The sequence below is a fragment of the Ascidiella aspersa genome, chromosome 7 (assembly GCF_963924565.1).
Source record: "Ascidiella aspersa chromosome 7, kaAscAspe10.2, whole genome shotgun sequence".
Lineage (NCBI taxonomy): Eukaryota > Metazoa > Chordata > Ascidiacea > Phlebobranchia > Ascidiidae > Ascidiella > Ascidiella aspersa.
Window position 1 is genome coordinate 12,379,864 of NC_139453.1, and position 24,541 is coordinate 12,404,404.

Consider the following 24,541-nt stretch of genomic DNA (forward strand, 5'->3'; position numbering starts at 1 on the left):
ATTAAAAATAACAATGCCACAGTGCAACTTGCTGCTATAGGTTGGAAAAAACTTTTAATTTTAAAACTTCCGGGAGTCTGGCGCTAAAAAAATAGCACAAGACTGTTGATCCAATTTCTACATCGGCAAAACCAGTAAATTGCATTGATAGACAATACAATTCCTTCGCGCCAATAAGGGTAGGGGAAAGTGCAGCACGCATTAAACAAGATATGTTTTAGTCACGATAACGTTACCTATAATAAGTTTAAACTTAAGTGTGACATACAGGCGGACGAAAAGGTGTGCAACTTGATATTCTAAAAACAACACGATGTGGTCGTATCCACAAATTCCTCTTAAGAGCGAATAAAAATAATGCATAACGTGCGGAAATATGACAAGCAAGAAATAAAACCGCGTTTTTTTCCAATATTGAAAAATTAGTTCCAATTCTAGAACTTATTCCTGCAATGATTTTTTTTATTAAATATACCGACGTTTTGATACCAATACAGAGAATCTTCATCAGGGAAATGATAAATATATCGAAACGTCGGTATATATAATGCAAAAAATAATTGCCAGGAGAACAGTTTTACAATTGATACCAAGTCTGGCTGCAACATTACATTCATTGGAACATTAGGAAGGTTTAACGCAAAACTTGCGCTTCAAACAGCATTTCACCTAAACTACTGATGTTTTTCCTGGGCGCTACTGCAGAGGCGATAGTTAAGGATGGGTTGCGAAGCTAATTAGGTCGTCACGAAACATAACTACAGTGTAATTGCGCAATACGGAAATTTGAAAAAAACGAAAAACGGCCGACAGTTTGAAGTTTTATATAGGCTTGCTCAGAAATTCGTTTTCGCAAGAGTAGTGGTGAATATGGAGGTAGAATGAAGTTAAAGGCGTTAAAAGCTGGGAAAACTGTAAAGCGCTAACTGACCGGAAGCAAGCTAACACGAACAACTACGATATCTAGAAGCGAAAGTTTGGAAATGCGATAGGAAAAGTAGCCTTTCGCACTACGGCTGTATAAAGCAATAAAATACATGCAAAGGTATAGCATCTACCAAAAAAAATACAGGCGGAAGCCCGGACGGAATTGGTTCATTCTATAAAATCCTAAGAGATGCATATATTGGTTAACAGGTTTACTAGCGTGTACAATGTACATAGTCCCTCGATGAAAATATATCAAAAACGCTGAACAAGAGTAAAACAAAATCAAACCCTTTCCCTGCAAAGTGTGCAGTATTTTTCGAGTCCATCTCGCACACTACACCCAGAGTTAACGTTAAACACTCCGCATGTGCTTGCTTCACTAGCGTACGATCTTCATGGTCACAATATGTGGAACGCCGAGCAGCTAAGCGTCTGACGTGTTCTGGCGTTCGGGGTCGCCCCCGTGCACTGTGACGTCAACAGTGATGGGTTGCGAAATGTTGGAGGAAGACTGGCCTCTAGGCATAGCCCCGGGCAGGGGAACCATTTCGACAGCGGGAAGACCGGATGAGGATGATGGCCTAAGGTAAAAAGCACTATTGAATACAACGGTAATTTTGCTGGTGAGTGTCGCCGACTATAGGGATGTTTGATACTTTTACTCTGATATCGATACCAGACATTTTTGTTAAAATGGCCCCCGTTTCGGCTTGATAACAAATTGCGTTACTACATTAAGGTCAAAAAAACAAAACTGGTTAAGTTATAACGTGCTAACATTATGTTTTAAACGAAAAATGTAACCTTAATTGGTAATGTGTTTTTAAAAAGGATTTTAAAATGGAAAATGCTTATTTAGATCGTAAGCCAACTTTGAAAGGCTTAAATTAATTTCGTAGAAGGTCTTTACCGATACCACTCTGTCTTCGGATGAGTATACATTTTACATCCCGTATCGGAACAGATCTGACATTATGGGATATTCCTATTGGAAGTCAGGATGCTTTAATCCGCAATATAATTTTGCAAACGTGCAGAAAAAACAATCAAATTTGGTTCAAACCAGCATATCTATGCCATGAAATTAAATTTAATCAGGAGATTCCTCGATTGGTCAATTTACTGAGTTTAAAATCAGTTGTAAGTTGTTCAAAAATTTAAATGGATATGGACCTTATTTCGAACTTTAAAACCGAATAGACAAGTGCCAGTTAGCTATATTTAAATGAGAGCCGAACAGACAATGGCTTGGTATAAAATCATGGAGAAATACAGGTGTAGGCTATTTCAAACTGTTGTACTTTAAATCTTCAAGAATATCAATACGGTCAAACTATTTACAAAAGTTATCTAAGTTTATCATAAACTCCTGTACGTCTATTTTAATATGTACAGCAGATCTTAAACAAAGGATATCCATCGAAACGTGTGCAAGGATAGTAAGATAATTTCCTAATTTTAAGCGCTGTGATAAAACTCCATTTTCAACCAATGTTCAAGTCCAATTCGGCCCTAATTTCAGCATTATTTTCACCTGTTACCCTCCGTCGACACTGGGGAGACAAAACGTGACAAGAACCTTGCGCGTTCAGAAGGGTCCGTCGACTGCGAGGGATCATCGTGCCTTCGAACGAGAAAAAAAACAGGTTGAAATTTTACAACTGGTTACCAAACAATTAAGTTTTGACTTTTCTGTGAACTAAAACCGTATATGTTTTTCCGTTACCATTAAGTTTAAGTTGGTGTGTTTTAACGTACACTTTACCGATTTTACGCAGGGTTACAGGAAAATAAAATTTGTTCAGTTAACATACCACTGTGGGTGGTTATGATAACGTTTAGATACTGTGTGTATTCAGGGATTGCAAAACTTAGCGCATATTGTTCATGTCACTTGTAGTATTAAACGATAACATCGACATTTTTTCCACGCCAAAATCAGTCACTAGTCGGGAGGGAGTGCACCTACCTGCCGGGAACAGCCCCGGTCCTCTGCTGCTCTTCCTCCACCATTGCCGACACCCCGCCGATGGCCTTCTCCTTGGCAAGCTGCCAGAGCATCTGCTTTATTTCCTTCATGTCGTTGCGCATGCGCTTCTGCGTCTGTTCCTGGGCCGCGATCGAAACCTGTCGCAAATTTGTCTTTCATTTTTGCGCTTCTTTAGTTTCACCCCCTTAATTGGAGAAGTAGTTAAGTGTTTTCTGCGTGTCAAAGTCTTCCTTCGGTATCCCTTCACTATTAGGTGCAGTGTGACTACAACTCAACCCAAGTCATTTGTCCAATAGGCTTGTCAAGTCAAGTCATTTTTTTCAAAAGATTTAAGTCAGGTCGGGTCATTTCAAACAGTGACTTTAGTGGACATTATTTATTTCAACAGTGAGTGCCACACCGTTAAAGATCGAGTATTCACACAGTTAAACATGAAATTGGTTTCACAAGGTTGTGTTGCGTGTATTAAGTATTACAGAAACTTCCACCTAATTGTTTGGTGGGCGATCGACTCAAAAGTTTGACAACGTTTGAAGACAGTTTTAATTTACAGTTGCTTTTTAACCACGCTACCCAATGAGCTAACGACCGCACAACCTATTTACGTCTCAAGTCGTTACCAGGTAATTTTCGCGATGAAAATCAAGGGCCAAAGGGCATTTAGCAACAAAACGAAAATATAGTGATAACCATGAGCAAGGATTGTTTTAACTATAAATTATATGTTACCACGGACGATTGTGTAACGTTTCATTTTTGTTAATTACCCGTGTTCCAACCAACACAATTAACGAACGTATTTCTTATTTGTTTTTTACCTTTAATTCTCGTATCATGCTTTGCGTGTCTCCCATTCGACGCTGAAAAGCGCCCAACAGATCTCCGCTTTGTTGAGGCAACGACACAATGTCTGCAAGGAAACAACACGGATAATAATAAACACTTAAATCCATGTGGACACAGTCACTGCTGGAAAGTATGACAGATCTCGACGAAATCTCGCGGGTGCACTTGCCACTTTCCACAGTGTCACACAAATGGGAGTAGACATTAACAATTCTAACAATACAATTTAAATACTATTGAGGCTGACAACGCATGCATAGTAGAAACTCGATTGCTGCGGAGAAATAAGTACAACATGATATGTGCATTATTGAGCATATAGCAGGTATTTGTCAGAACTAGTTAAAAAATCCATTGGATAGTATTGGTTTTACTTAAAAAACTGCGGCCAAATATTTTTTGACATTTTAATCTAAACTTATACTTTTTTGTCAATTTCAAGCAAAACAAAACAAAACGTTTGATTTAAATTTTCTTGACAATTGTACCTGTAAATTATATCCCTCAAGGTTATTCGTCCCATATATTTTTATTAAATCTATTGGCTTACACCAACTCGTAACAAATACTTACTCCCGGTGCTGTTTGATTTGTTGAGCGCCATCACGTCGCTCAACGTCTTCTTCATGGTCGGTCTTCCGCTTCTGGGAGTTGTGAAACCGTCGTCCTGACAAACAAATGTTAACAAGTTACAATTTTTAGAGCGCCTTTTCCGGTTGAGAAGTCCTGTATAAGGCATATGCTATTGTTGAGAAGAACTGGGCCCGAGATAAAACACAACGTTAAAAAATTTCGCCATTTGATTGCATGTATTAGTTCGAAGCTTTCGTTTGCAGCAAGTATATTTGGATCATGCTGTCATTATTTCTTATCAAATGTTTTCGGCAACGAATTTTGATTTGACAAATACTTAATTGGTTGACATATTTTCCGTCATCCAAATATTGAGGGTTTAGAACACAGACTATTTTTTTTAATCTTCCGACTATTCAGTTGCGCTTTCAACTTTCAAGGATTCGCCAACAAAACTATAAATAGAAAAACGCAAAAAAAATTTCGAACGATTTAGGAAGTAAAAAGGTTAATCTAACTGTAAAAAGTTATTTTTTTTTCGAACTTTTAACATATCGTTATATCGTTATGATCCACTAATCCGCAGTATTGTCAAGGTATAAACATCTGATTTCCATGTATGTCGTACAACAAAGTGATATAGCTTTGAAAGTTAAACCTACGAAAGCTAACAATCACAGCACCAATATAAATCCAAAGCTGTAAAACAATAAAAAAACGAAAAAGGGCAACAAAACCACGCCACGTAAACGCACATCACAAAACAGAAACACTAAGCAAGGGTATTTCTGTAAACAAAAAAATGTAAACAGAGTTAGTAATGTTTTTTAGAGCAAACCAAACAACAGCAAAAGTGGCATATAATCGATCGGACATCGAGGGGCTAAAACAAATTTTCCCAGTAAAGTTAGCGCTGTTTGGCGACCACTCATGTTTGCACTTCAAACGCACAGCAAAGCACCGGCGTTCAGGCTTACAGCTTTGTCGCCAATCGACGTGCGTCTAGTGCCGCGTTTGCCTGGAATACTCAACAGCGATGAACGCCTGCCGCTGCTGTCTGGATCCCCGCTTATCAACTGCGCTTCGTCGTCCAAGGACGAAACTGATACGCGCATCTACGGTTGGTTTATAATCGCTTGGTTTAGACGAGCAAATAAATGGTCATATTTAACCCATTTTGTTTTCATTATTGTCCAAATACAGTGGTTCTTAACCTTTTTTCTACCGTACCCCCTTGGTAATTATTCTTTGCCCTGCGCCCCGTCAAATATCACATAAGTATCATAATTAATGAAAGTTGGTATTTTTCGATTACATATCCGTAAGACAAATAAAAGTACCAAAGTTGACTCGTAATCTTTGCGCGAGTAAAATAAAAATTGCGTTTATTTGGTTTAAATTGGCTAAACTTTAATCTGGGAGACACACAAAAAAGCCCGTGCTCAATAAATTGGTTTCATCACACTGATTTTGACAAACATGTGGTAAAGGCATTGACTCCACAGTTGTAAGGTTAAGAACCACTGGGGATGCAGTGGACGACGAGGGTCGTGACATGATTTCAACATAATAAGAAAAAATGAAATACACGGTTACAATAACTTTAGTTGTTTAGGTGTGATTTTTTTTCCTTTGGTGCACATGTCCGGGGCATAATCTGGCTGGAGGTGCGTTGTTATTAAACGAAAACCAGACCAATAAAATACTACCAGCCTTAGTGAAATTGACGCTGAAGTACGGATTGAACTCAGGCCGGTGACTTAACGCGACCAATTCTCCTAAGCAAAAGTTTTATTGTAACAGGGCAAGTCCAGCATTGTATATATGAAATATGTATATATATGTATTGATATCAAGTATAACTGTAAAGTAATTAACTTGTGCAAATGTGGCATTTAACGTACCCCTGGCAGCCTATTATCAGTCTCGGCCTGCTGGATGTGCTCCATTAGCTCGTCCATCTGTTCCTTGATTTGAATGGTGACCTTCTTCAGGTCGGCGTCTTGCGCGACGGTCAGGTCGTCGTCATAGTACGCCTCCTCTGGACTACCTTCCATCTCTATGAACCTAAATCATCGCCACTTAAGTAATTTGGAATCGTTATTTCGGCGCTCAACCAACGAGCAAACGTAAGGCAAATTAGGACTTTTCTTGAAGCGCTTTCCAAGCGTTGTGTTTAAATTGCCTAACACCAGCCTTGATCGTTACTGCAACAGTTATCCAGGGAGGGTTGGCAGCGCGCGGTTGTTATACCTAGAACTATTATTTTAGTATTCATCCAGGTTTCTAGTTTTTTTCAATATTGCCACCTTTTCTGAACTACTTCTATTTTCTTTTCTGACGGGTCTTTAATCGGATACTTTTTGGAGGCTCGCAGTATAAGACTTTTATGTAAGTTATTTACCTATCTGTTATATTTCTGAGCTAAAAATTCTGGTTTTCAAACTATGTTGAAAGTGTTTTTGTGTTAGCCCAAAAACATTGGTTGTGCGTAAGTACACTAGTTTACAACATGAATGTGATAAAGCGAGAACGTCATTTCGTATTTGACGCTTTTGTAGAATTTGCTTAAATTACGATTTTTTATTTGAGGTTTATTGAACTGCTCAGAAAGCGAATCCTTCCTCCTAACACCAATACAGGCATTAAGAACATTCCTCAAAGCAATGCAAGTGTTTTCAGATGAAAACACCGCAATCACCAGGCTTCATGCTCAGAAGGAACCGCTACTGCTCATCATCACAGTTCAGGTTCTGTCATACTAGGATGACGTTTTCAAGAAACATACTATAGAACTGATCCCTAAAAGTATGATCTTAACGAAAAAGTAATAAAAAATTAGTATAACTATGTCCAAGAAAATTTTTAGTTTGTGGCGCCTAAGTGAACCTTATCACGCTCATGAAATTACTAATTAGATGTCTATAACGGCTTTCCGACTGACTTCAAATCTATAACAGTCTACAGTAGGTTAAACAGAAAAAACTTACTTTCGAACTTGTTTTCTAGTGTGATTCGATAGATTTTCTTCGTGTCCCAGCATTAGAGTTGCCTGCTGCATTACAGCGTTTGCGTTCGCGTTGTCGTACACTCTGCGCGAAGAGAAAAAAGCAAATCATCGAGGTGTGACCAAGAAACATCTAGCGACTAATTTAGCGTGGACCGCGTGGCAACCGTTAACAGTAGGCCTAGTGCTTTTTAAACGTTTCGTGTAGTTATTTCAGTTTTCCAAGTGCGCAATATTACCTTGGTTGGCAAATTCCATCAACAAGCAAAATTAGAAGAAATACAACAACAATTCAAAGCCCAATTGTCTGTTTTTGTAAAAAGTTGTAAAACATTTGAAATATTTAAATAATGAAGTTTGAAGCGTCGAGGGATAGTTGGGTCGAGGGATAGTTGGCTACAAAGTTTTAAACCGGTATGCCATCACAAGTATGATAAATGTATTTCTTGTTTGTTTGTGACTCAGTGATACAAAGGATTGTTTTATCGATTTGTTGAGACCGAACGACATTTGTTCAACATGTTCAAACAATTTTACACAAAGGTTGGTTGGTCTTTTTTTACCTTATATTGACAAACAAAACTTAGTTTCGCTTGAGCTTTTGACATTTTAAATTGGCAGCTGCTCGACTTTAAACAAACGTAACGGTTTCTTTGCCTTGGCAAAACAAATATGTATCTTTTAATCGGTAAATCAATATTTAAAAATATACCTTATTAGTATTTGATATTTGTTTAACCAATGTGTGGAGAGCAGGTAATAGTAGTTGTCATTTAGAGGACTTAAAATAAATATTAAGGCTAATAAAGCTAGTTGTTTCGGATTAAAAGATATATATTTTATATTTTACTAGCTGTGACAAGACTATAAAAATATTATGGGCTAAAAATCCTGCAGACAAAATTATTATTTTTTAAATATTCAAGGTTTTCAAGTTGGCTGATAAGCACCTATTTGGAAATGTTAAGACACTTTTTAGAAGTGAAAAGTTTCAAATCTTGTTTGCAAGGTTTCGACTCTCCAATCATAAAAATAAAACGGTAATGATTGAGTTGAATGTAATCTTTTTTCATAGTTTTATTTTATTAAAACACGAATTCAACTTGCAACCTGATAGACCCTTGTTGTAGAAACATTACTGGTGGTAAGATATATTGATGCAACTAGGCCAAATTGGACCTCTTCATTATTGCCCAATAAAGAAAATTCAATACAACTTTTTCAGGATTTCATTTAGGTAAAGTAGTTAAGCAAATGGTAACAGTGTTACGAAAGTGTAAGAATATATTTACAATTCTGCCTATTCGGAAGTCAGGTATCAGCTCTGCGTTTCGACCGTGTAAACTTTCGGACTGAAGAGTATACTTAACGCTTCTAAGGGTCCGACATAATTTGCCAGGTAAACATATACGAATCGCCTTGTTATACGTCATCCTCTTTTACACCAGTCTCGATTACGTCATAGCGCACCGTCCGTACCTTTGAAATGTGTCGGAAAGCAGGGCGATAAAGAGGTTAATGCAGAGTACGGCGGACACGCCTAGGAACGTTCCCACCAAGATGTAGGCCATCACAATGTCGTAGGCCTGCATCTCGTCGAACTGATAATCGTCCACCAACGTAATGCGATAGAGGGAGAAGAGCATTCGGTCGACAGTCGACATCGACTGGATCGTGCTTAGGTTGCCTGCAAGTATACGGGATTTTAGCGATGTCGATACAAGATTGTAATGACGTCACTCTTTACAGGTGGTACAATCCATCGAACACTTTCCGTCAAAATGGGTTCGATCAAATAAATACAAATTGGGTTTTTTAATGTTAAGAAGCGATCTAACCACCCTGTGAAATGCTCTTCGGGAATTTTTCGTCATTTAGAAATTAAAAGAACCTTTACACTGGAACGTAGATTGTAACTTAGCTAAGGACATGTTTTTCAAGGTTTACTGGACTGAATCAAAATTAATACAACGCCTTTAGTAGACTTGGAAGAAGTTTTTGACAGTTGGTGTTGATATAAAAAACGGAATATTTTAGTAATTGGATTTATGGGTTATAAAAAAACATAAGCGCGACATCTGTATTAACAAAGAGTCTATCAAAAAAAAATGTATTTAATTGTAATTGTGGCTTTGTCCAGGCAGACAATGTTTAGTTTACAAGATACAGACTTCTGCTGCTATTTCAGCGACAATTCCCAAAAAGGTATAAATATAAAATTACAAATAACGGATTAAACCTCGTAAGTAGAATAAAAATATTAAAGGGCATATGCGTCACATAGTTACAAGTACAACTTACAACTTTTCTCCTAATCCATTATTCCACCAAAAAAAATCTGCGGCGATAAAAATACCTGAATATCAAACAGTCACAAACTCCTAAATAGTTTAAACCGCGAACAATTGAAGCTCAAGAGCGGCCCTTGTTTACGCAGCTAGCAGAGATCAAGGTTCTTTGCAAAGAACAAATAGTGAACTGGTTATTGAGGATTAAGTCAAACATTGTTTAGTATAGCGGCCCGCTATTAGTAATGCCATTCAAGCAGCACTTAAGGCGGTGTTGACTTTCAGATATTTCGGGAAAAGGAGTTTGCTTTTTCCACCCGAGGAAGAATAACGGCGGTTTACGAGTGAAAGAACTTGTCACGCAATTTATTTTTGCATGTAAAAAGTGTTTTGCAATCCTAATTATATAGCAATGAAAACGTTTGCAACTCTCAGATAGTTGAAAAAACGGCTACTTCTAAAACATGTTTTTCACAGTTGAATTCTCAATTAAAGTCATAATTTATCCATTTCTAAATATTAGCCAGGGCGTGGAGTAATCTGAGAAAGTACTATGCCAAACAACCTTAACGTACAAGGTTTTTTAGGAAAAGTATTGAACAAAAATATTCATAATAAAACGGTAATCATGTATGTACATAAAATCATAATGGTAGGAGAACATAAAATATTTTTTAACATTTTTTGTTTACATGCTGTCTATATTTTGTTGGAATATAGCGCCCATTATCAAACGTAACATTCGAAATATGTATTCAGCTATTAGCTACAAAACAAAAGACAGACACCTCGTTGGCACTTTCATATATAATATAATGTGTTCCGTGGTTCGCATTTTATTAACACTAACCGAAAATCATCCAGAAGGCGCAAGAATAGGGAATGTAGAATTCCATGTACAAATAGAAGAAGCGAACAACGTCCCAAGCAATCTTGCCCAACATTACGATGAACGGTCCGAGAAATCTGTGGACCAAAGAATTCTATTAAACATACAACACCGCACTCATTAAACAACATACTGATGTAGATTAAAGCGTTTGCTTCTAAAATCTTTATTTATATTTCATATAGACCTCAACAAATAAACAGTTAATTTCAAAGGTAATTTTTGTAAGATTTGCCGACATTTATTTAAAATTGGCAGATAATTTAAAATAAATATTCTGTCGAAAGCATATTAGCAAAAAAAAAACAAATTTCAAGACAAGGTGGATTCACATTGTTTTAAAATAATTGACGGTCTTTGCTGCCGACCCTCAGCAAAATTTAAACTTTGGTATTCGAAAATTTACCAAAACTAGACATCTTAAAAAAGTTTAAAACATTGTGTATTTAAAATATTTAAAATATTCTGTATTTAAAATATTTAAAATATTCTGTATTTAAAATATTTCAAATATTGTGTATTTAAAATACTGTGCTTCATGAAAACGATAATCGACAATTGTGTGTTGTTTCGCGGTATTTAAGCCTACCTGAACGCCCTTGTGTTCTTCATGAGCCGAAGCCAAAGGCAGATGATGAGCGCCACGAAAATGCGGTTGTTCCAAACGCTCAGGCTCAGGTTGTTCACGTAACCACCTCCATCGCAGATCAGCACGCTAGAGTTGGTGCAAACGTCGTTTAGGCAGCAGGGGGAGGCCACAAAAACTCCAGTGTCGATGGCGTGCGTTATCTGATCACAAAAACGAGTATAAACTGATTGGAAGTTTAGTAGCTCTTTCAGGTTTGTGTGTTTTCGCGTTAGGCACTAAGAATACTCGAACTTCCTTACCAATAAGCTACACGATAAACCAAACGGCATTTTAATTCTTCTAATAACAATCCTCAATTGACTTTTGATTCTGTTAATAGTAATCCACAATTACTGAAAACTTGAATATAGAAACGATCAACATTAATGCTTTTTTCAATTAAAAGATACAGCTACCATATTTTTTGTTCTTTAAGATAATATTTATATTTAAAAGCTTTATATCGGCGATACATCTTTCAACAAGATTTCACCGAATGCAAAAAAAAAGGAAAATTTAAGAAAGGTTTTGTACCATTTCGTATTTTTTCTTAGGTATGTATTGCGTTGGTCGTGTTGAATAACCACTGAACCATGATGATAGGGTTTGTGACCCCTTTCGTTCAGTATACAGTGAAAAAGAAAACAGTTAACAACAAAAATAAAAATAACCGAACATCTATGGCTTCGTTTCTGGAAAGGCGTTTCGAGTGGCTGTCTCGCCGCTTTTTGTTAAGCTATAGTGTGAACCTCGACTGGGGAAAAACTAGGACAAATCTACAGTAAATTCGTATAACTTCTTACCACGACAATCACGATGAGTGAGTAGACCGTCCAGTCGAAGTAGTTCCAAAAGTCGCGGAAGTAATTGGGAAGTAAATCGTCCAGGCACTCGATTTCGCGATCCAGATACTTCTTTTCCTGTAAAATTGCAAACAGGCGTTTGTAAGATCGTCTTATTAACGTTATTACCTTTCAAATAAATAAAGCAAAAGGTAGTCCTTTATTGTTACATCGTTATTTAGATAGTTTGTTTTTCGTGTGGCTCCACCACTACCTAATAGTAAATCAGGTCAATGTAAAATCGCGTTTATCAGAAAGCAGTTTAAATACACAAGGGTGTCGGGAGGTATTTTTGATTCTTAAGGATTTAAACATTACTGTAAATACTGTAAAAGTAAACTAAACCATGAAATATGTTCCCACGATATGGTGTACATCTGATTATAGTTATTTTCTTTTTGAGTATTGTTGTACTAATGTAAATCCCTTGCTATAAAATGTGCCGCAATAAATTTATCTTCGTGTAACGTGGTTAGTAAACACTGTCATGGAGGTTAAACAGAAGCCGAATAAACTAGCGATAAATGCATACATTAAACAGAAAATATGCTACGAAAAATACAATGATTTACTAATTAATTGCCCCGATGCATATAATATATAAATTTTTTTTCAATTTTGCTGGCGACTTAATACCAGATGTCTAACTTTCCCATTTTTAACACAGGCTTTCCAATGTTTGTGATTTGTTTAAAAAAGAGCTAACACAGGAAAAATATATAAATAGTTTAAATAAAAAAACGATAAACTAATAGTGAAAATAACCCAGTGACCTATAACGCGCAACCAACGAGCTAAACTTGCAGCGCACAAATCAACTAATGAAAAATGCCCTTATTAATCCGAAACAAAATGTCAGAATTGTTTCCAAGTCCCGAATAAAACCGGGAAGAGCGGTACCTCGGGCCACTTGGGGTGACAGTAATCGAGGTCCCGCTTGATCTGGTGTTCGCGCCAAGCCTTCCACGTCTGGAAGTTGTCTCGGGACCTTACGATCTCGATCACCTCGTAAGCGATGAAGTAGATGGTGAAAGCGCAGCCGATCAGCAGAAGGGTAACCCGCCACCAATCCTGAAAGAATATCCGATATTTAAAAAATATTTTGTGTAGTTTTCCGAAAAAAAAAAGTTATTTACGAGTACCGTTACTTCAAAGCAGGGGTTCTCAAACTGAGGTCCATGGACCCTTAGGGGTATGAATTTTATGGGGTCCATTAAGACCAAATTGACATTTAGTGCATATTTAGAAAGTAATCAATTTTTTAAAGAATAGAGTTTAATAAAAAATAAAATAAATGTATTTAGCAAAGAATGTATTTAGAATCGATTTTACTTAAATCGTCAGCATATTTCTGAAAGTCTATTTGTATTGTGACGTAAATTTGTAAAAAAAAATCAGCATATTTTTAAAGTCTATTTGATTTTGACGTCATAAATTGACAAAAGAAAAAAAAAAATTTCTTGTCTAACGTGGTCCACGCGAAGGCAAAACATAATTTTGGGGTCCGCAGTAAAAAAAGAACCCCTGTTCTAAAGTCTTGCCCAGATTATAATAACTACGACTTTTCTCGATACTCATTTACTTAAAAATGTATATATTTTAAAATATTTTTTTTACTTTTTGTTTCAAAGTACAACAAGTTAGCCCTTAAAAGCCAGGCCAAATAACTTGGACATTACAAACTTTGGGGTCGATTTTAACTTTAAATTCAACATAAACAACACTTACCTGTGGAAAAGTGTAGACTCGCCGCGTTTGCCATGGAACGGCAACACCTAGAATTGTCCATACGAGTACGAACAAGAGATTGACAATCAAGGCAATCCATGCCCGCCGCCTGAACAAAAGTTTGATATATAACTTACTGATTAATCGAACGCATTTCTTAATTTCACGATGGATAAGGTGGTACTCGACCCACAAATGTTTACAGGAAGAATAACATTTAACGAAAACACTCAACGACTTCACGGTATGACTGGACTTGAACCACGTCTTCGTGGCCAAATGACTTGCCATGACCTAAGTCATCGTCAAGTAACTGGACTCTCAGCATTAAGACAAATGGCTTAACACTTTTTGTTGAACAATTTTTGACAAGGCGTGTTTTCTCGCATTATTTTCAAGTTTTGGTTGTTGACTTGAGAAATTTGGTCGGAATGGAATGAGTATAAGTGACATCAAATTTACCACACTGACATTTGGTATTGCAAACATTGAAAAATGTTTGCGAACACACAATAAGACCTAAAAAGCAACAAGTCTTAAAGCAGGAAAATCTATAAAACCACGGTATTAAAACCAACCAAACAATAAAGCCAAATACCCTGTAATAGCTGCATCAGGATAATAACTTAATCGTCTGAATAAGACATAAACCTGTCGGAAAAGTTCTAAATTCATCGGAATAAGGCCTAATAGGCCAAAATAACGCCTCAAACTGCAGGGAGAGGGTGTGGGACGATCGGGGGCCATGAATCTGGCATCGGCGCCGCTGTTATGGCACCAGATTTTTTGTGCTGTTTGGGGTTATTGGTGGGTAATGGGTGGGGTTAGAAAATGGGTTGGGGTTGAAGTTATTAGGGGAGTTAGTAAAGTACTTAGGGGTGGAGTTTGGGGCTCGATAACTACGATAATGTAATCCTAACCTGCCAAACTGTTTCCATTTGACGTCAATGAGTCGCGTAATGACAGGATGCATTATGAGATCGAGTTGCTTGTAATTGACGATCACCTCCAACTGACGAAATAAAAGAAGAAAATGTTGCAAAATGAATACAGTCTTGAAAATACGTGGTTTTTATTAACAAAATGGCCCGCTCAAGGTCCATATAACCAAAACAACATAATGTTTATTCAACCAAATTCCTACTAAGATGCTGGAGTTAACTGCATCAATATCGTGTCTGAGCTCGAAATATTTGACGTTGATAAGTGTCACAATTTAAAACCTGGAAGTCGAAGAATAACAACGCAAATATAAAAAGCGTGACGCTTTTGCAACTGAAATTTTGTTTTGGGTTGAAAAAAAGAAGTGTTTCAAATGCTTACATTCTGAACGTGAGCGAAATTTTAACTGTTTTGTTAATGCGGTGACATATATGAACCTTACAGAGCGACCGACTTTCAACCTAATGAAAGCTAATACAATAATGAAACTGATATTAAACATGCTGGTTTACCGAATTGCCGCCACAAATCATTGCTAAGCAAGTAATGCGAGAAAGGCTTTCATCTCTATCTTACCGGTGTTTTTGCGAGGCTGGAGTATCTTCCCTCTGTAAATACAAAGTATTGATTTGTTAAGACGCGCATATTAATGGTATAGTATAAGAACATGAATAAAATGAATAAAAACAGGTAGGTCCCTGCACTCAATGCATTTAAAGCAATAAGACGTATAATATAAAACGTTTGTATTTAAGTACCGAACTCATGGTATATATAACAGTTTGCTATGCATTTCAACAACGGTCCACTCATAAAACCTTCTCTAAAATAGTATTAACGAATCGATAAAAATTGATTTAAAATTACGCAGTTGATTGCGTTTCACAAGTCAGCGTGTTGTATATACTTTGGATTTGAATGTTTGCAAAACAGTGCGTCGAGTTGGCCTCGGCATTCGTGCAACTCGAAAGAAAACGAAGATTGGACGAGTCCATGCGCTCCATATAATACATCGATCATCATCGACTTGAAATCGAACGTTAAGTTCTCTCAAGGCGCGCCAATGGAAACATTTGAAAGCAAAAACACGCCTTTCAGCCGCTGTACGAGATCAGCCGAAGATTCGTTTTGTTCGCTTGTTTTTGGACCGCAAAGAAAGGGATTAGCTGAATGGCGACGCGCCATCGGCCGAACAGGGATAGTGGGACACCCCAGCGTTAGGGCCCACGTGCCGGGACAAGACTCCATCCTGCTTTATGTCACGTACCGTAAAAATGGGCGTGTCCGGGCCGCGGTCGTCTGGACACGCCAGTATTTCGGGTTAGTCGAGAAAAGGTATTTGCAAGTGTAATATTTTTGCAGCTGCCGTAAGTGATATACTTCATTTGCTGCAATAAATCGGCCCTGTGTAATTTAAGATCGGTAACTATCGCGGGGAAACCAAAGAACAACAGGTATTAAATCCAGACATACATTGTCCTTGTATAGGGCCATTGTATTAATGGCTGTATTTGCTCGAGGTCTTAAAGTTTTTTGTGTTTTCGATATATCTTTTGGGATTGTATGGGACAATTTTACCCATTGAAATGCATAGTAACGAAATAAATTTTAGCAATGAATATCTGGTCCAGGATGTTATTATTTTGTTAAAGGTTGTCTTACAATTGGCAATTCTTTAGCAGTCAATGACGCCAAACGAGAGTTTCAGAAACAGCAAAACAATCCTTGGTAACTTTAACCGTACAAAGCGCTGAATTGTTTATACGTTTTATCGACGTGGATTTTAAAACCTTGCGTACACAGAAAAGCCACTACATAGACAATGATTATGTCTGGATTCTCTACGTATTTTTTCCCTTGTCTAAGCAAGCTCTTTTATTAGTCCAACGTAGGAAAAACTATTTTTCCTCAAAGTTTTGGCGCTTGTTAACAGCGTTGTAAACAAGACAATTTTAAATTATCCATGTCCAAGTCAAGTCCTTTTAACAAATAACACGTGATTACCTGGGCTAGACCAAGTCTTTACTCACCCAAGGCAATTAATTTGCTTAACAAAAATATTATAAACTATTAAATTACTGAGAAAGTTTTATGAACCTTATAGAACAAGTCCATTCTTTTTACCTCATTTAAAGTAAATTGAAAGAGGGTAATTGAAAATCATTACAACACTTGGTGTGTTATATATGTTTATGCCTTGTACTGTGTAACTTAAACAATCAAACGAACGCAGGGAACTAGTAAACTCCAAGTTGATCTGTGAGACAAAATAATGGACAAGTGATTTTTTTTCCAGTTTTATGACACTTCATTATGGCCGAAATCCACGACACAAAACATTCATTAATCATTATACAAAGCACAGCCATGTGTAGATTACGTATGAATCCCTCTCGTAAAATGCTAACCGTTGTCCAATCAAGACGCTTTTCGCAACCACAAAGCGTCGCAACGCAGCAGAAGGAAACCATTTTCCCTTTAAAATATAATGAACGCTGATACGGATTTCCAATGCGTCATTACGCTGACCTTACAAGTTTGCGCGCACCCAATCCTCAAAAGGTGCCCAAATAATAGAGGTGAATGCGTGCCTTCCTATAGCCCCGTCCAGGTAACAATATTGCCAGCCGACAAAAAACAGGCAAATATTTGTCGGACAGTGCGACGCATTGTGTGCGACGCATTGTGTGCGCGAATACGTCTATATTCCTTCAGAAAACATTTTTAGGCCAACTCTACATATCAAAAGCTTATGACTCGGAGAACAGTTTCTTGTCCTTTTTCAGACAGTGGCTATAGTCAGGGGCAGATCCCAATTTCACGTGACCATGGCCCTCCCAAACTGTATTTGGTGCCTATTTCAACTAAAAATTTAACTTTTTTTGACGTAACCTTGTGACGTCACGGTATGACGTAACTACGTGATGTTACGTTGGGGCGTAACTTTGTGATGCCATCTCTGAAAAAATTGTCATGCCACCCAAACAAAATTCCTAGATCCGCGCCTGTGGCTAGTTCGTATATTCGATTACGTTATAGCGGCGCATATACAAAACCAATATCGCTTCAATTCTGAAAAGTATCTTTCTTGTGAGCACATTGAAAGTTGTTCCCATATGCTACTTATAAGACTGTAGTCCAGTGCGAAGTTTAATAAAGTCAAGTGGTAATTTTAGTCAAACTGCCTTATATAACTTAATGCGTCGCTAAATAATTTATTCGTAGAAATGGCGAATGTTTCGCTTGATCCGAACCGGTATACACGGAACTGAAGTAGCATGATAAAACATGACAAACAATAGAGATATAAAGCGTTAAAAAATAATATTTGTACCGATTTGGAGATTTGACGCTTTTCGAAAACTGAATCGTGCTTTGAATTGAGTAGAAATCATCGAAGATATTTATTCGGTTAAGGCAGTGCTTCCTAAGCTGTGGTACGCGTACCACCGGTGGTCCGCGAGAGTCTTTTAGGTGGTACGCGACTAACTTCAGCACACGCATAAAATTGCAAAAACTTTTAACTTTTAAAACTTTCAGATTGGGTAATTTGCCATGTTGCCTTTTAGTTACTTCTATACTTTGCGTTTTAGCACGTTTATGACCAGCTGGTGGAGAAAACACAACTACTGTATATCCATCGCAATAAAAATCTATTTGCAGTTTTGTGTTTAATTTATGCTTTTATGTCTTCCTAGAATGACATTAGTTAAACTTTAATACAGCTACATGCTCATTTTATCATCTATATGCTAAAATAGTGATTCCCAAACTTTTTTTCTCGCGTATCATTTTGAGCTTCTGTACAGTGATCATGTACCACCTAAGTTACATCCGACTAGAATATCTCAAACTATAACTATTTTAGCATATAGATAAGAAAATGAGCATGTAGCTGTATTAAAGTTTGACATATGTCATTCAAGGAAGACATAAAAGCCATAAATTAAACAAAGCACAGCAGATAGTTCTAATGTGATAGATGTAGTTGTTTTTTCTCCACCAGCTGCTAACAATTGACGTTTTATTATCTTGAACATGATAAGTGTTACATCATAAACGTGCGAAACCTCAAATTAAAGGTAACTAAAACGCAACATGGCAAATTTCCCAATCTGAAAGTTTTAAAAGTTGAAAGTTTTCGGAAATTTATACAGATGCTTTAAAAAGTTTTAGCAAAATTTATACCTAGTCGCGTACCACCTGAAAGACTCTCGCGTACCACGGGCGGTACACGTACCACAGTTTGGGAACCACTGTGCTAAAATAATTATAGTTTGAGATGTTCTAGTCAGATGTAACTTAGGTGGTACATGAACACTGTACAAAAGCTCAAAACGGTACGTGAGAAAAAAGTTTGGGAATCACTGGGTTAGGGTATTTAGTGTTAAACGTGGGTTAAAGAAACAATACGCTGGCCATGTCCTACCTTCGCCGACCACGCCTTTCTGATACTTTTTCTTGGGCTGCATCATTTTCGGTTCAAGCAGATTGAGGTAAAAGTATTGCTTGCGGTTGGCCCTGTCTTTCCGATGAAACTGGTCCAAAGCCTGTCTAGCCTGAACGAATGCAAAAACGACTTTAAGTGCTGTGCTCTGGTAAACAGTAAAGATTACATATCCCACCATTTTGGTACTTTTAGATGACCGTTGGAAATAATTAGGTTTACAGAACAATTTTACTTCTAAAGTTATCCCATATTTATTACGATCTAAAGTTAAGTACACTTAAGGTATAATTAGCGCCGGTGATATCAGTTTACACCCTTAACTTGAAACTCGTATAGCTTTTTAGGGAAGGGGTTCGTAAACTTTTAACTTCCCCGACATTGTTCATTACAACTCGCGCCACCTCTTCCTAGAATATGTTTCCATAGCAAAAATATGCGCTTTCACCGTTAGTTTGAATGTAGAATGGTCTGTGGTGTACAGCCGGTGTTTTCAGAGATATATAATCAGCGCTCAGACAGCTTAAAGGTGCTCTTAAAATGCACAGGAGTGCCCTCTACAATAATGCAGGGCATAGGTATCAACGCTTATTGAACATTTCATATATTGTACCCACCACAGGGCCCATGTTGGTGATCATGTGCGTCATACAGCTCTGGCCGGCGTCGTCGATCACCGTTGCGTCGGCGTTTACGTCAACGAGAAACCTCGCCGTGTCGCTGCGATCTGGAAAATCGAGACAATGCGGTATTTAAACGAAATAATGGGCACAGGAAGTTTCTAAATATTACATAAATGCAAAAATCGAGGATTGCAATTTCTATTTTAGCCTGTAGAAAAAATAACACACTGAGAATCCGACAAAAGATAAACTGTAGGCTGATAAAGGTTCCTGCCGAACATTGCGGGGACTTGTTTCTGTGATTTTTTTCATATTGAAAAACAAACAATACAAAACATATGGAAAATAAATGAGCAACAGAATTTAAAAAAAAACACGCCTGACGTTTCAACATCTACCTATAATAAACCTGATTGTGCGCTAGCTTACAATCTGACAAGAATACAAAATTTGTTTTGCCAGGACCGTCTGATTTACGCAAAGCATGAGGAAAAACGCTTTCAATAAAAAAAAAAAACTAACAAAAAATGCTAAGCCTACCCAGTTCTGCAGCTACGAAGAGCGGTGTCCTTTTGCGGTAGTCGCGGCATTCCTTTTCGGCCCCCAACTTAATCATGGCCCTCAGCGAGTCGGTAGCGTCGTTGCGGGCGGCGAAGTGCAGTGGGGTTTGAAGTTCCGTTCTGGTCTGCGCTTCCAGATTGGCTAGAAAACCGCGCGCAAGTTATTATTTTAACTCCAACTATATTTCTATCCAAACCACATTTATTGACAACAAATAGAAGTGTCAAGTAACGAACCAGGTCATTGTTCGGCGAAGATCAAGTGATGTCCTAGTTTGTTTTTTTAACAACAAAAACAAACATTTCAAGCGATAAAAATTGTTGATGATCTAATATCATTTAACATTCGTAAAGCGACACGTGAAGAAATCAGACGTTTTTTTACCAAAACAACTATTCAATCAAAGTAACAGATTTCAACCAAATCCATTCGGCTAAATGATTCGAGTACAGGTCGAGTCAACTCTTTACCCAAAAGCTTAAGTCAGGCAAGCTGTTTAGCTTCACCTGTCTATAAATTCCCCCAAAAAATTATCTTATAGGTGATCAACTAAAACTTTATAACTTAATCTCAACCTACAACAGTGCATATTATTTCCGAGAAGTTTGAAGGGGAATTGATTTACAAGAATTCCACCGATTCCATTCTTCTATTATTCTTTGCCTAAGCGTTTAAACGTCTGGGTTTTAAGAATAACATACCTTAACGAACTTAAAGATCTTGAAACTGTGTGTGTCGTATACTTTCTGCCTACACACACGAAAAGTTAGGTTACCTCCTTTCTGAACGAGCAGTTCGACCATCTCCGGGTAATTCGTGGCGGCGGCTATGTGCAGCGCTGTGCGTCCGTAGCTGAACAACATCCAAGTAACAATCGCGTTTTACTACAGACTATGCGTTAGTTAGACAATATTTCCGACAAGGATTGACGAAAAAAATTATATTAACAAAAACATTGATAAAGAAGATTGTTTCTTTAAATGACCAAAGTTTAATTTATTAATTTTATAAATGAAGTTGTTTTAAACACAAATAAAGTTGTTTTAAACACAAAATGTTGATAGTTTGTTGAAACTAAAGGTATACAAAACACATTTTTATGTGATTGTTGATTAAATAGACTTTTTCGTAGACATAAAAGTAGTTACACATAAACAGAATCGGCTTACTTGTCAGTTTTGTTGATATCGGCACCATGTCCCAAGAGAAAGCGAGAAACATCTGTGTGCCAAGTTCGGGAGGCCTGTATTTAATGAACAATGTCAGTCTGTCGAATTTGTAACATTCTTCGGAAGTCGCAATGAAAAATTGAGACAAGCAGATATAGCGACTCTGCCTGCTATAGCCGGTCTGTGTGTTTTTTCCCTTGTAACCTGGAAATCAAGCGCCTGCCAAAAGGCCTTACCCCGCTTTGCGTTTTATGCTTGCTTCGCGCCCACGAACACTGCAGGACAGAAAGACAGAAACAGTCACGCTTTACGTTTGCGCTCGCTTCACTCGGGGTTTAGACGCGCGCGACTTGTCTGTTTGAAAATACGCCTCATAAACAGCACAAGAATAATGAATTAGCGCAATTTTAGCGGGATCTTAAGAATTAAATTGAGTTCATCGCTTTCGCACAAATCAAATTAAATGTTGCAAAGTTAAGACTTTTAAGCCCACTGTTATGTGAAAACAGTCGGAAACTATAATTCTCATCCTGTGAATTAGAGGATTAGTTTGTGTTGGTTGATTTCCTCTCTAGAAATTTAACTCTTGAACACTTTTATATGCTGGACCGTTGGACTTTTTAAAACGCTATAGGTAAAAAGCTGTTAAATTACACAAAGGACGGATTGTCAATTAACGTTTAGCTCAGATCGTGGTGGCAATTTTTTTATACTGGCAGGCAAATAGCAAAAATACGACCATGAGTTTCTTTTCAGATACTTTTGTTGTCGAAATATGCATCGCTTAAACGTATATCATTTAACAGAAAGTCACTTTATATTTTTGTTGTGGTTAGACGTAGGCTTTATTATATATTTAGCTGTGGAGAACCTGTCGTAAGTGATAAGTCAATTTTCTTAAAATACCACCGTTGTTTACTCGATCGCTAAAACTTTTGGCATGTGGTTTAATTTTAAATGAGACTGCACAGTGCACACTCTCGTTTCTTCCCTGTTTGCACATAAAATTTTAGGTTATTGAACATAAGGCTTAAAAAAAATGTAAATCCGTACCTCGTGTAGCAACGTTTGTCCATATTTATCTGTGCAATTCACATCGGCACCCTGGTTAAGCAGACTCTCAATCAGCTCGAAATCGACCTAATTATATAAAAAATGGAACCATTAAAACTTGAAAAAAATCTTCATCCATAGATAATAGAAACAGAAAATTACTGTCACTCTGTCGTTGTTACTAGCTATTGACCAACCTTATGTTTGCCTATATTTATTTTATTGATTACAATCCAAAAATACCTTTAGGATACAACACAATCATTTGAATTAAAGGTGTTATTCAAAAAAGTACAACTGATAAAATTGTGGTGACAAACCTCTTCATTAACTTCTTCCGGATTTGCAAGTTCCACGAAATGCTTCAGGAGTTTGTAGTTTAACTTTTTCTGTTTACCATGATCCTCTAAAAAAAGTTAGAGGGTCACAACTTTGGTGCCTGTTATATGTGGTAAAGTGATGGACACCGATTTCTGCTTTAAATCGATTTCTAGTTTTTGTCTAGAATGCGTTTTTATGTTTGGTTATCCAACAGTTTATCAAACAGCTTATGATAAAAAACATTGAGTAATCTGTAATTTGAAACTTAACAAAAAAGGTGAGACCTATTACTGCTTTATTCTACTGTGATTGAGACTAATCAAAATTGGGCAGTTACAAATGTAGTAGTATGTACTATTTTGTGTTCAAGTTACCTTGATACGGCGCTTTGTTGTATATTTCTTCTTGGTTTTCATCAAGTACAGGAGGGTAGATAATCCCTAAAAAACACAAAATGCATTTTTAGTTTTTTTTATAAATATTTCAAAAAAAAATATTAGTAATGGAGTACACTACAGTATACAGTATTTCAAAATCAATTATTATATTGGAGTTGCTTTTGTAACTATTATGCGTTCTGTTAACAAATACCAATTTGATTAAAGAATTTAAAAATCAATTAGTATATCCATTCTTCGACTGTTAAATACTACCACGTTTGTTAATACAATTATTAGTGATGTGTACAAAAAATATGCAACTAAAAACATTTTAACGGATTTTACTTACCTTCAAACTCTCTTTTCGATCTTGAATATGTTCCCCATTTTTTGACAGCTGTTTTAGCTTTTACTATTCCGATGGGAAATCCATTCAACTGTACAAAACACAGATATTAATGCACCAATTTACAATACCAACTATAAATATATAATTTTTTGCATGTTTGAAATCGTTTAAGATGGCATGGAAGGAACAAGGTAATAAGCATGCAGGGTGATGAGAGACCTCAAGATCAGCCCATTTTTATTTAGTATAGACTGTGTTAAACACTCAACTGTAGACCATTGAAAATTTAGAGAAGAATATAGAAAAAAAGGTAATTATTTTTAAATTAAATATGCATTCAATATAAATATCTCTCTCTCTATATATAATACAATGCTTACAATTGGTTTTGGCTGGTCACCTGACGCGTCAAAGGCTTCATTATTGTAGTTGTTGAAAGTTGGTTTGGCTGCAATATAATAAAACAAAAAGTTCAATTATGGTTCCTAAAATTCATCAACAAATACTTTAAACACATTATAGATGTACGATATCTATGCCAACCAATTATTTGATATAGATACTTTAATACCAATATATATATAAATATAAGAGTTGATATGAGAAATCTACACTTACGATATCGAAACTGAGGCATAGTTTTGTCAAAATTTAATTTCTTAAACAGCAATTTTTATTTGGAGTTTGAAGAAACATAGTCATTTTCTAGTTTTCTGCAATGCATTTTGCATAGATTAGTTTCACAGTTATAAAATTTATGACAAAAATAAGGATAAATGATGACTTAAAGGTATTGCTAAGAATAAATGACTTAAAGGTATTGCAGTATTTTTGTTATGATTAATTAGGACTTTTTGTCTCTTTTTATTTTTTGCATTTTTTTAAAGCTTGTAAGTTAGAGTTCTGCAATTTTTTTTTCTCCAAAAAACTGTACAATTAATGGCAGATGATGTGTCTTTTTAATAATTTACATAA

General features: G+C 36.7%; 1 protein-coding gene and 1 non-coding gene across 2 annotated transcripts; both read right to left on the reverse strand.

The window, feature by feature from the left end:
* Positions 1-649: 649 nt before the first annotated feature.
* Positions 650-24,488, reverse strand: LOC146137857 (uncharacterized). Its single transcript, XM_083394457.1, has 27 exons — positions 24,185-24,488; positions 23,947-24,014; positions 23,567-23,654; positions 23,212-23,277; positions 22,837-22,922; positions 22,517-22,603; positions 21,464-21,537; positions 21,070-21,146; positions 20,274-20,435; positions 19,728-19,837; positions 19,093-19,222; positions 15,240-15,271; positions 14,642-14,733; positions 13,722-13,830; positions 12,894-13,064; positions 11,955-12,071; positions 11,113-11,312; positions 10,485-10,600; positions 8,826-9,033; positions 7,330-7,431; positions 6,244-6,406; positions 5,317-5,454; positions 4,340-4,433; positions 3,739-3,830; positions 2,900-3,057; positions 2,465-2,554; positions 650-1,511 (listed from the first exon to the last, which is right to left on the reverse strand). Exons 1-27 carry the CDS (start codon positions 24,201-24,203, stop codon positions 1,355-1,357), a joined length of 3,006 nt encoding a protein of 1,001 aa, XP_083250583.1. The 5' UTR covers positions 24,204-24,488; the 3' UTR covers positions 650-1,354.
* On the reverse strand, positions 6,941-7,157 carry LOC146137858 (small nucleolar RNA U3). The gene has a single exon (XR_014501490.1). It is a non-coding gene; the product is annotated as a small nucleolar RNA U3 (small nucleolar RNA).
* Positions 24,489-24,541: the final 53 nt, after the last annotated feature.